Here is a 13,716-nt window from a genome sequence, read left to right on the forward strand (position 1 = left end):
TTTTAAGAATTTTTTTTTTTTTTTTACAAGAAGAGTGGTGAGGCATTGGACCAGGTTGCCCAGAATGTTGGTGGATGCCCTGTCCTTGGAGACATTCAAGATAAGGCTGGAATGGGCTCTGAGCAAACCTGATGTAGCTGTAGGTGTCGCTGTTCATTGTGGGGGGTTGGACTAGGTTACACGTAAGGGTCTCTTCCAACTCAGACAGTTTTATGATTCTACCTTCATTCCCCCAGCTCAGATGTCAGCTGATCTGTCTCAGAATAGCTCAGCCTGCAGAAGCCTTCCCAGATTCTCATTGTCCAGCTCTGCTCATCTTCCATCATTTTCTTCTCAGCATGGCCACTGCTAAGAGCGCACACTGATGCTATCCACCAGACTTTTGTGCATCTCATGAGCAATGACTTTGCTGCCACTTCCACTCACTCTGTCTGCACTCCCTGCCCCAGTGACAGTACTCCTCCAGTGGAGGCCATGGGGGGCCATACAGTAGCCACAGGGTGGTTAAACTTCAGTTAGGTCCCACAGAGGCATCTGTTAGATACTGAGAGGTTAGGGATGACAATTCTGAAGTCCCACAGTCTATTATGCAGTAAACAAACAGTACATCACACGTAGTAGGCCAGCTCCAGGATAATTAAAATATTCCATTCATTAGCTCACAAAGAAACTAGTGCTGGGATGAATTATCAGAAAAATTTCCGTGCATTTAGTCTACTATCTCACTGTTGCAAACATCTTCAGGCTCTGACTTATATTAAATTTTCTTTGGGGATGATGTGCTCCCTTTAGCACTACTTCTGGTAAACTATTTGCCTTAGCATAGTAAACAGACAATTTCAGCAACCTCAACAATTCACAATTCATGTTCACTGGCATAAAGAATGTAGAATTATTGCATGAATAAAAGCATTTTGAGAAACACAGATGTCTTGACTACATTGAACTGTCAAGAAACACTTCTGGCAGAGATGTGAACTACCGTGCAAGTCAACTCAATTTCTACCTGGAACAAAGAGGCAACCCTACAGAAGTGGGCAAAGCTCGAAAAGACTGAGGAAGTGATGGGAGCAACGTGGTGTTCTGACATATTTATATACCCCGACCCTATCAGGTGATGTCAGATAGGATGAGATGCATCAGAATAAAGTGAGGGACACTCCCTGAATGCTTGTGATGATTTTCCACATATTTCTAAGATGTGTTTATGCTCCATGCCAGGATTCACAGAGCCAAGCTGTCAGCATGCTGTAGAGACAAATCCCACTGCCTTTAAAATCCTCAGTCGTGAACAGCAGATCTCTAACTTTTCCTGTAACTTCTCATTCAGTGAAAAATACATATTTTGGAAACAATGGAAATGTACCAGAATTGTAAGTCAACTGCACAGCAGGGAAAACAAAGATACTGGCTGCTGCGAAACAACTGAAACCTCTTCGTGGATGCTTTTTTTGCCCTGGTTTATGACCAAAAAAAAAAAAAAAAAAAAAAAAAAAAAAGTTTTCCAATTCAAGAAGTTTTCTTATGGCCATTCTTCTCTAAGCACGATATGCACAATGAGGAGATAAGGCAAGGGAGGCATGACATAAGTGCTAACGTCATACAGTTTAAACTTTCCCACAAAAAGAAACAAATGGCAAATGAACTGCTATTGCTATAGGCTGATAGCTGTGGTATCAAAAGTCCAACATAATGTGGTTGCAAATACAGAGTTGTAAAAACACACACCAGAGAGAGAAAATATTTCATATCTGAAGGCAAAATCAACACCTCTGAGACACCTACACACAAACCACCCCACTCTGTTAATACTTATCAAGTCTTACAGCTGAAGCCTTAAATCTCAGACCCGTGATGGTAACCCTGCCAAGATGCCAACAGACACTGTGCTGTGCTGCCTGTGTGCAGAGCTCATCCAAACAGCTCCTCGTGGCTGTTGGTCTCTATTCCAGGAACACCAAAGCTGCATGGGTTCCTAGTCGCCCTACAGCTGTGCCCAGGCCATGGGCTCCACTCAGCTGGCCCCAGTCCATGTTACCAAGTCTGTACCCAATGCCTGGTGCTGAGACTGCTCCAACACCACCAAAGGTGAATACTATCCATATATACCACCACTGTAACCTCCCTCCTGGCCCCACCTCACATCAGGCCCAGCTGTGAGGGGAGGTGGGAGATAACACACCATTTGGGCCTGATGGAGAGAATTTGATCCTTCACATACAGGCCTTCAAGTCATGGCCCTTCTCACCCACCTCACTGGAGACTTTCCACACACAGGTATTTCAGGTTTGGGGAGAGAAGAGCAGCACAAGCATGTCCTATCTCTCCCCCCCGGACTGCCAAGCAAGTTGTATATTTAATTGCTGCTGTCCCTCTCAACCCCCTCAGAGCAGGTGGCCCTGGCATGGCAGGAGCCACTGCAAGGAAACAAAAACCAAGGCAAGCACTGAGTCCAAGCAGAATTCATTTGGTTAAGTTTTATTCACATGTACAGAGGCAGCAGTGGTTTTAACAAGCGAAACAAATATTCCAGTAGGTTTCATTTAGGTAAATCTTCTTTGGCTCGATCAACCATAGAAAGTTCAGCAACTCCCCTTGTGTGGACTGCAGTGTGGTTTTTGCAATGCAAATAGATATCCTGAACCCAGAAGATCAGAATCAAGTGACATTGAATACCAAGACCCAGAGGAGGAGAAGTAAAAAGTCAATAGAACAAACCTAGGAGAAGAGCAGGTTTGAGAGAGCTGTAAGCTGTCTGCAAGGAAGTGTGTCAGAAAGCGTGGTGGTCACTCAGGGATCACTCCTTTTCATAAGAATTGGTTGGAGCAAACCCAACAGAATGTACATGGCAGGAAGGAGACAAAGTTGCCAAAACAAGAACATAATGGGAAAAATGAAGTCAGTGGGAAAATGAGATGGAAATGGCACACAGGAATAAAAAAGGGTACAAACAAACCTGGGATTAGCTTCACTCATTTCTAACTGCTATACTCTCAGTCTTATGCTGTTCAGCATTTTCATCCTTCCTGCCCTCTTGCAGAGCTGTACAGCATACTGAGATGAGCTCTCTTCATCGAGAGAGTTATTCAGGAAGCGCATGTATCTCACTTGTAAGTATACAGATATTGAACCAAACTGAATAATTTGGGACAAGGATTGCCTCGAGCACTTAAAACTAGAGGAGCAGGTCTGCATTCTGGTTCAGTTTCACCTTTAGTCCTTTTTCACAAGTCTGCTCAAAATCATTATATCAGCATCCATGCCGATGCAGAATGAATGCTATTACAACTCACTAATAATCGTCCCTGTGAGCAGATTTTGCAAATCCCACTCTATCATTCCCACGGTCAAAAATGCAATAAAAGGCAGACATAAAGACATCTCCTAAAATCCAGAGCGAGCCACTGCGAGTTGGGATGTCAAGAGACTGGAAGCCGCTCATGCAGAAGGTTTGGTCATCGATGGACTCCTGGAAGAGAAAGAACATCTCCTTGCAGTGGCTCTTCTGGCCCTGACCAGGAGCAGAGAGCCAGGAGGACACGCACCTTCACAACGTATTGCTCTGCTGTCAGCTTGTATTCGTGGTGCCCAATGGTGAAGCTGATGTGGGGCAAGCTGGACAGTCTTCTGCAGTCTACAAGAAACTGTATGCAACACACTGGTTGGCATGTGATTGATTTGCCTTTTTTTAAATACTGTCCTTTGCATTCAAGCTTTTTGCCACTACTAATGGTGAATTTACTGCAGAGGAGCATTAGGCCAACTCATGGCCCAGCGCTGCCACAGGTCCCACACTGGATCATAGCAGCTGCACCAAAGCCCCCGGGGCCTCTGAAAAGCATTGCATGCCCTAACGGGACAAGGTGCAGGGCCATTCTGATGCCCCCCATGTACAAAACCAAGTTTGTGCCCCACAAATAAGAAGAGAGAAGCAAGGTGTGCTGAGAGGAATCCCTCCAGGTGCCAGACTGTGGTGGGGTCCTGGAGCTGCCTCCAGCCCACGCAGTGCCTTATCGAAGGTAACATCACTGCTTCAGGAGAAAAAAAAGGGAACCATTCAGAAAGCTCATGAGGAACACAGCACTTCATATGTTTATACGTTCATATATTCATACGTTACCCTGCACTGGAGTGGCATTTAAAGAACAGAAAAAGGACTGAATGTTGGCATGTCCATTAATTTCTATAAATAATGCATTTGCTTACAGTAACCCAGCAGATCATTTCCTGGCCTTCCAGCTATTTCACCAACCAACCAGCGTGTGAAATGGCACTGCACGATGCTCCAAGCCCAGAGGGATCTTTGAGGCAAACTGTAGCATTTAAAGTCATTGTTAGGGCCTTCCTACAAGGAAGGCACTATTTTTGCTGTTGTTAAATCAACTTAATCAAAATACAGCCATAAATCTTTTGTATACCAAGCAGGTGTCATGCCATTACAGCAAGATAAACAACAGGATAGAGAAGATAAGGGAAAGAGAGCCAGCATAGTGATTTGCAGGATATAAGAAGCATGACATAATTCATTTACATCGTCAGTACATCCAGAGCAAATTAATCCTTTCTGGAAAGAGATAAAAGTTCTGGTAAAATCACTGATGAATGCACCTACTTACACCAGGACAGATTTAAGCCAACACACTCAGCCTGCCTGTGTTTAAAAAAAACCAATGACATAAAGAATGTCTTTTAGGTTTGTTTTTACAGAATTGGAATAAGTGGCCTCATGCTGAAACGACGCATTCCTTGTTTATATAGTATCAATGTGATTACTTTGAAATTACCTATTTTATCTACATCCATGAATATGTCCCGTTATAAAAACAACCTGTTATCAAAACAAACTTTCTAACACGCATCTGAAAACTTTAATTGAAATGTAAGGTTTAACTGAAAAAGAAATCCAAAGCCCCATCAGTTACACAGAAGCATCTCCAGGTCTCCCCCTCCCAAAGGGAGACGGATTAAAGCTCGCTTTCTCTCTGAACTTTGCCTCACACACAGGGCAAAAGTAACACTTAATTCTCTCCAAAGTGCAGTGTTGTCATGATAACTGTGGAGTCACCCAGAACTGTAGGCGGTGGTTTTACTTGCAGTACTGGAGTGTGGCAGGATAGAAACTGACTGTGGGAGTCAGCCAAAGGTCGGCAATAATGCATGGAAAAATAAGCAGCCTCCTTCCTGGAGCTGGGTAGGATTAGCCATCAAAGGCTCACTGTCTCAGTGATTCACATATTGCCAGGGCTTGGAAAAGTAACAAGGAGAAGGTATAAAGGGTGGTAGATGAACATCCTTGCTGAGAGGGCAGCGACCAGCCCAACCTCCAGCAGCCTCAGCTTGTGTAACCCCCAGAGAGAAGTGTGGGGAGCTGGGAGTACAGCTGTGCAGCTGGAGAAGCCATGAAGCAACAAATCCCAGCCACCTCAGCTGACTAGAAGAGGTGGAGGTGCCCCTTGGAAGAACAGCAGTGAGGAGGGGGAGTGCTGGCTGGTGTCAGGAAGGGGGATGCGAGAGGAAAGAGATATTCAAACAATGAGGAAATGCAAGAAAAGCACTGAGCAGGGAGAGCAAGAGGCAGCGAGGTCTGTCCTGTACTCCTGGGGTACTCCAGAGCCAGTGTTGTGAGAAACCTGGATATGTCCCTCCCAGGAGCCCTGGCATGAACCCTCCTGATCTGCAGACAGAGCGGGCAGTGGGAGGTCCATCAGCAGAGCCACTTGGGGCCATAATTAACACACCGTTCCATTGCCATTTCTTTTTAATGTTGATTGGGATGGCCATCAACTCCCTTTAGCTCTGGGGAGCCCACAGCTATAGCTGGGGACTCAGCAAGGTAGTACTATTCTGATTTTCCAAAAGAAAATTACCTTTCAGAAAAAACGTGGAGTACGGAACAATTCTTTAAACAGATTCCCCCAGTTTCCTTACACATCATCACTGAAGAGAACTGGAGAGGAGGTAGACACTGGGAGGAGGGCTGGGGCAACAAGGCAGATGCATCAAAACCAGCATAGCACTGAGTTCAGCATTGTCCTAGAGACAAGGCTTTCTCTGAGACCTTTCTCAGCCATTATTTTGGGTATTTTTTTCTTTTTCCCTCCCTATAAGCTCTTTGCACCAAACACCAGTTTCTCTTTCTCTGGCTGCTTTCTGGTTGCACAGTTATTACCTCTCCAGAACGCGACGGACTTGCCCCAATATACTCCTGTAATCGTCTGATTTGTGACGAGGGACCGGTGATGAGAGAAGTGCCAGAATCAACGATGGCTTCACAGCCATGGGAGCAAAATGCCACCCGGCCCTGGATCTTTATACTGCAAGTGGAGAAGAAGGCATCTTTAAACAAATGGTAAATACACTGCCTCTGAAGCAACACACCACTGCTATCAGGAAACAATCTGGAGAACTGGCTGCCAAGCTTTCTAAGTCTGAAAATACAAGAATGTCTTTTAAAAATGAGAAATAAAAAGAAGCAGCTCTAGAAAGACCCAAGTGTGGAACCACTTTTCTCCCAGGACTCCTGCAGCCCCAGTCATTTGCTGATGAACGTCCTCATGGGTCTTCATAGCTTTTATGCAGTTCAAACAAAGGGATGTGAACAACTTTGACCAAGGTTCAAAAGAAAGATTAGAGCAAGACCTGGGGCTGGACTCTGTGCATTGGTGCCTTAGCCACTTCCATGAACAGTCCACCAATACGCAGTCTGACTGTTACTGAATCATATTAAAGCATTTTAAAATGCCCTCAAAGAAACCAGCCATCCCTTCCACAGCAGATTCAGAGAGCTGATAGTCCTCAGACTCATCCTGGCAAACCTCCTCTTTGAGACCCACTAAGGAGAAACACTACAGCCTCCTTCATCTGCATTGCTGAGCCTTTCTGCCTCTGTGGACTTTATCTGGGGAGGTGAATTCCACCACGTAGTGCATACATACTTGTTCAGATGTATCTGCCAGTAGCTCTTCTCAGTGACTGGGACCCAGTGAATTGAGCCTTTATAGAGGGAGTGGTCTATGCCCCCCAGGATCAGCTCACCACCATTCTCAGTGTCGTCTCCCCTGGAAGAAGAGCACACATCAGCACAGGCATGGGAGTATGTTGGAGTACAAAAACTAGATCGGTCTTAAAAGGAAAAGACAAACCACAGTGCTTTCTAAATTCAAGCATGGATGGCTGAACCTGATTATTTCTGAATTGTAACTTAATATATCTCAATTCAGAACCTCCAAGCACTCTCTGAGAAAATGTGCTGTGAATTGCCAAGGGCTGACAGCAAGCACTAGGAATACACTGAGCCAGTTGCTCTCTCCCCTCAGAATTAAACCTAGACAAATTAGTAGAGCTACAGACAGGTTCATATTAGAGAGCAACATTTTTCTTCCTAAATGCAACCACTTGGGTGTAGCATTGCAATTCTGTTCATCTCCATTGGTAAGAGGGAAACCTCCAGCAGCCCAGCACACTTCAAGTCTGAGTTAGGAGCTTTTCTTTTGTCCGTGATCAGTTACAACAACAAACGTCTGTCCAAAAACTGGTGGTCCCCCCCCACTCCAACATATTTTCCTTTTCACTCCATTTTTCCCATTGGAAAATTGAAGGAAAAAAAAATAATGAGAGCAATTACTTTCTGGCACAGAAGATTTACGAAGATGCTCCATTGCCTCTACTAAGAACTAAAATGCATTTATGTCTTGCTTGGCCCTGCCACTGCTATGACTGACCGCTTCAGGTAGAAGGAAAAGACTGGCTCCTCCACCAGCTTCTGGTTCATGATGCTGTCAAACACAGGCAGAGCATTGCCCACTGCTAGGGAGGGGTAGCCCAGGCCCAGGACACCGTCAAAGTGGGCAAGGGCAAAGGTCATTCCTGGCTCAAACACGGACTCGCCGAAGTCCTGTCCCTTGATGGAGATGTTACTGATCTGTTCAGCAGGAGAAAAAGAAGAGGTGAAAGAGAAGACACCATCAGTGCCAATGAATTAGGCACATGTCAGACTCCATACCCAAGGCCGCTCCCAGCCAGAGGCTCACCTGCAGCGTGTCCTTGGCCGCAATGCCCAGAAGCTGCCCGGTGCCATACTGCAGGGAGAAGGGTTCCCCACCGTGCTCGTATGAATCTGACAGAAAGGACTTGAACCTCTGGTGCACCCCTGCACAAAACAGACCACACCTGCACCCCGAGGGAAGGGCCAGGCTGCTCACCTTCTCCCCATATAGAACTGGCTGTGATGCTGGTGAGGAAGCTTTGAGTTTCGGTGTGAAGAAGGCATCGACAGAGGCACAGCTGCCCTGCAGACACCCCATTTTTCTGCTCTCAAATACCTTGGGGGTTATTTTTGGTTTGTAACTCCCCGGGTACATTTTCATGCTTTCTGCTTGACACTGCTCACCCTGTCTGCCACCAGCGCAGAGAGAAGCGGGCCAGCAAGGCTTCAGGGCTACTCCAGGTTTTTGCCCTCCCACAAACCCCTGACAATTCAGAGAGCAACACCTTGGCCCTTCCCAAATTTTGCCCACACATGCACATGGCGTTACTGGAAAATCAAATGCCAGTTAGATCTTTGCTTGAATGTGGCCAATTTACCCAGGATGTTGGGAGCACAGGGAACAGGAAGATTTCTTACTGCATGCTTCGCTGATGCAATAAACAGAAGGGACCCAAAAGTTGGAGGAGCCAGTGTCAAACACCACGGTGAAGCTCTGAGGCGGTGTGCCAACGCTGATGACTCCGTAGTACTGTGCCTGGGAAGGATAACCCAGTCAGCTCCACCACTGAGGTGGTGAACCCATGATTTCCTCTGGGCCTATTGCAATGAGCAGCTATGAGCAAGTCAGAAACAAATTCTGTTCCACAGACTGTATCTGATGTACTGAGTAAAGTTCATCCCGCGGTTAAAGGAACCACTGACCGTCCTTGGGCATCAGCTGAAGATAGAGATATCTGTGGACACGTGATTGCTGAAGTGAAGAGCTTATCAACACGCAGCATGCAATTGTCTGAGTGCCCGTATCTGGCCATGAAAGAGCACTTTAGCATTAAGAGACTTATTTATAGGATGAAGCATTTCTGGAATTCAAAGGCACAAGTCTTTTGTAACAGTAAAAAGTATTTGAGTATGTATCTTCAAGTGTATGCTTGTTAATTAATACACTCAATACAGCTTGTGACCCTGGAGTTTACAGTCTGAACAAGATAACCATAATGCAAGCACGCGTGCAATGTAACAGAATATTAGAATATCCAGCTGTACAGCAGGGAGTCCTTTCTTTCTGTATCAAACAACTTAATACTGATTAACTGATAAACTGAGGCAGCCCCCTGTTACTTCAGTAAAAAAATAAAAAAAAAAAAAATCCCAGAAACCTGCAAAAACCCCTCACAAAACTGTTACAGATGCAAGCTGGATATGCTGGGGAAGTAGCTTTTGTTTAGTTATTTCGATAAGTCTAAGAGCAGATTGAAAACTTTCTGCCTTTGTTCTTCTTCACTCACATCTCCAGCTTATCTGGAGACTTCTTCATAAGCCTCAAATGTCAGAAAGCTCTTTCTGAATAATTCACCTTCCCCCCACTGCCCACAGCAGCCTCTACAACATTTCTGCAGCTTCTCTTTGCTTTAGACAAACATAACAGATGAACCAAAGCAGGAAACAGACCAACAAAATGGACAAAATGCTAAAACCAGAAGAGACACTTACAGAATGGCTGACCTGCTCACTTGCCTTGCTCACTTGCCTGTCTCAGATCCAAGGAAACTCAGATTTTTCCTTTCTCAGCATAGAGACCCAGGTCAGTCACAAATATGCAACCCACACTAGACTCAGCAGATAAAGCAAAAGAATAAAAACTCTATTTGGGTCCTCATTATCACTGATTTATGACTCCAAGTGATGAAACAAATGAGATCTGGGGATCTGTTATAACACGTAAACATACAAGATTCTGATAAATCTGAACTAATCTGACTCTGCCCAGCCTTCACCCCAGATTGATAGACACAAGCATTCCACCTTTCTTTGAAGACCTGATGAAGGCCAAAACAGATCTGTACAGAAATCAAACTCATCACAGAACTACCCCTGATAAATTATATCAGTTTTCTGTCAAGGTCCCATATTAGCCTCTATATGTACACATTGTGTTTTGCAGACCGCTAAACTAATTTTGATGATCTAGTATTTACAATGAGTCTCCCATCTCAAGTCCTACAATGGAGAGACTCTATTTCAAGTGTTGTCCATTTCAAGTGGAAAAAATCTGCCTTCAGTGGAAGAGAGCCCATACAGTTGCATTACCGTAACCGTACTTACGTTCATGTAGTCATACAGCCTTTCTGAAGCAGTTCCTACTGACAAAGTGAGATCTGGAGGGAAGCAATAGAGGTGTCTCCGAGCAAAAATGTCAGGGTGATGATTCCTCCAGAATTCCTCCAATTCTCCCTTTTCTTTAAGTTGTGTCTTGATAGATTTGAATCGAACGAGCGGGACCCTACACAAATAAAAAAACTACATGAAAGCTAACTGAATCTCCTTCCTAGAGTCCTTGTATGCTTTTCTTTGTATCTTTTTGGAGACCCCAGTAGCAATAATCGCTGTCATGCCAGGAGCCAGCTGGAACAGGAGGATCCAGGGAGGTCTGGCACACTCTTACCGTTGCAAGGCCACGGTGAAGGGGATGTAAACCACAGTCAGCAATATGGCCCTCATGGCTTCAGCTGCCCCTGAGTCCAACAACACTCATTTCCTCTGAAGTCCCTTTTTTATACCCCACTGTGAGGAGGGAGCTGCTCGCCAGGTCAATCAATCAGAGGAGGTCAGAGCTCTGGCAGCAAGCGGAGGGATTTGTTCTCAGAGCAAGCACTGGATTGAGCAAATATTGGTGCCCAGAGAAGCTGAGCACAGATAGCCAGGGCACAGTCTAGACCAAAAATATGTTTACTGACAATCATTAGTATCTTTCATGTAATTACAATAAATGGGGGAATCTTGGCTCCTGTTAGCACAGGAGAGAGAAGACAGCCCAAGGAGCTGCTTGCTTCCCTCTGCATAAACTATTTTTCAAGCTTGCTTTAATGACAAGAAGGCCAGGAGTGCCAAAGGCAGAGAGAGAAGACAGAACACACAACTGACTCACTTCTACAGTGGGCAGTACTGAGCATATGGGCGCTTGGTTGGTTGGTGAGAAGCCATTCTCTAACAACTGAAAATCAATCCCCTATTTACACAAGAGCTCTGGCCCAGAAATAATTATGATTGCCACCCAAGAGAATATGTATGAATGGGCCTTAAAAGTAAAACAGACAGCAAAGCAATAAACAGCCAGTAGTTTTCTCGGCTAAGGCTACTTCGATCCAGAGCTCTGTTGTGCAGGTTCGGAGCAGCTCACTTGGACTGATTCTGTTCCTGGCTGCTCCCACTCCACCTGGCACCTGAGCTTACCTCAGGCTGGCAGGAAAGCAACGGTATTAAAAAGAGAGTGATGTGATGGACAGCAAAGAGCAGCCCACCAGCCCCCTGGGAGGGGGCTTAGCACCCAGCCTGCTTCCTTATGGGACTTTCTGAGCCTCTGGAATCCGAAAGTGCATGACAAAGAATGAATGACAAAACCTGGCCAAGATAAGGAGTCATCACCTGCTCTACGGGTGATGTTCCAATGAAGAAAAAAGAACAAGCATACAACATTGGTGAGCGAAGAAGGGATCTAAATGCCAGCCACAGATTTAAAATAAATCTATATCAGATGATTTGCAGCAATTAGCAAGGACTATTCTCAAAACTGTTTCTTCGAGCTTCTTGCTTTAATACACCAGCCTGACCAAAGAGAGAGTTTTACAATGTAGAGCTCTCAGAAAGCAGCAGCACTGTTCACAAACCCCTCCCATACCCTCCATGCACAGTAGAGCCCTCTGCTGCAGCACTGTCACTTTGACAGGAGCAAGACAACGTCTGTGCTGAGCACCTTTATCACTTGAACTTTTCCTGAAATGCCACGAATGCTTCTGGACAATCACTAATGCCATGTTGCAGGGCGTGAGGAGCAGCTCCACAAATGCAGTGACTTCCAGAGCACTGCAGTTGGTCTGCAGAGGGGACCATCTCTGCCTCATGTCCTCCATTGAGTCAGTGATTCTCAGACGGTCCAGGATTGTTCATTTTATTGCAAATGCAGACCTTCATTATCCCACAACATGAAGGTTATTTTTCCCAAGCACTGATCTCACACTGTGTTCCAAACAGACCTTCGGTGAAGCCAGCAGAGGTACAAAATGCAGCAATAAAAGGTCATTGTGACTTTTTTTGATAAGGCAGAATAATGATTAAACTACAATGCAGAAAATCCCAAATAAATAGTTTTCTGAAGCTTAAAAGATTCATTAAGTAGAAATGATTCAAGGAGAAAAATACATCTACATAGCTATGTCTATAGATGACATATATTGCATACTTCTCTCCATATGGCTTATTAAGAAAACTATATCTAAACCACATTATTGACAGCTGCTCATCTATAGGCTGCTATGCCATGCGACCAGCAAGTCTCAGAGGGGATTTGCCTCTGGGACTTGTCTTTGTTGTGGGTGTAAATTCTACCCCTCAGCCTGCAGTGTTTGTACCAAACGCCGTTGTATGTGGTTATACAAGGAGTCTCTGTTCCCCAGCTCCACATTCCACCCGGCTCCTCAGCACCAGTGCTATGGCATCAGGCTGTAGTACTGTTCTCCATCCCCAGCTGCCCTTTCTGCTGCACTCCTGCCAACCTCCGTACACTTCATGCCATTGCTTCTGCACAGTGCAGACCTAAGGAAGCACCCTATACCCAACATACATGAAAGAGCTGATGTACACTTAAAAGCAGGTGATCAGAGATCTCTATCACCAGATCTAACTGCAGTTCATGAGGCAACATAACCTGTCTGACATTGCTTTTTTCTCAACCTCCTGTCTGTCCTGCTTTTTGTTTCTCCAAGGATACGTGGCCTCCCGGCACTCACATCTGTGGGTGTGTAGCACCTGACCCCCAGAAAGTGACTGCAAGAAAATAGCCTCCCTGAAGTAGGTGTGGAAAATGGCAGCATTGGACTGCAGAGGGCAGAGGGCCAGCTGCCAGGCAGGCTGCTTCCCTGCCTGACACAGCTCTGGGAGGTACAGCAGAGCCACAGGCTGGTGTATGCACACCCACAGCAGTTTCCCACCGAGCCTCAGCCCAGGGACAGCCATCGCACAGCTGGAAGGCTGCAGAGAGCAGCCTGGGCTGGCTGCGATTGCGTGTGTGAAGTGGGGATTCAGGAAAGATGCAAAGCAGAAGCCAGTGAGAAGGCCCTGCATGGCTCAGGATGTCAGGGACTATAGTAAACGTGGCTACAGAACATAAACACTGCAGCAGCTAAAGATAGCCGTTTGCCAAGGATCTGTATGAAAGGTTCCAGATAAGTACTGGGTGGCAAGTTACACTGTTCAATTGTGTATTTGGCACCTTGCAAGGCAAGTGCATAGAAGTGCTACTCGTCTGCAAAGTCGGTCAAGTCCTGACAGGTATTTCAAACAGCAATTCGATCACAGCCAACATTTCTGCTGAAAATTTAATTAACGTTGGAGCTGAAAAATTCAGTCTTCTGTCGTGTTTCGTTTCTGCAGCCAATCCCCAGCACCGTGCCAGCTGCACGGACCGCACTGACACAGAGCAGTGAGGGGGCATGGAAGCGGCTGTTTGGACGCAG

General features: G+C 45.6%; 1 protein-coding gene across 1 annotated transcript; it reads right to left on the bottom strand.

The window, feature by feature from the left end:
• Positions 1 to 3,292: 3,292 nt before the first annotated feature.
• On the bottom strand, positions 3,293 to 10,705 carry LOC306950878 (cathepsin E-A-like; the record flags this gene model as incomplete). The annotated part of the gene is made up of 9 exons (XM_079541276.1): positions 3,293 to 3,469; positions 3,546 to 3,644; positions 6,170 to 6,314; positions 6,936 to 7,058; positions 7,722 to 7,921; positions 8,031 to 8,149; positions 8,624 to 8,741; positions 10,310 to 10,487; positions 10,650 to 10,705. 9 exons carry the CDS (start codon positions 10,703 to 10,705, stop codon positions 3,293 to 3,295), a joined length of 1,215 nt encoding a protein of 404 aa, XP_079397402.1.
• Positions 10,706 to 13,716: the final 3,011 nt, after the last annotated feature.

The sequence above is a fragment of the Tetrao urogallus genome (assembly GCF_951394365.1).
Source record: "Tetrao urogallus genome assembly, chromosome: 1".
NCBI classification, from domain to species: Eukaryota; Metazoa; Chordata; class Aves; order Galliformes; family Phasianidae; genus Tetrao; species Tetrao urogallus.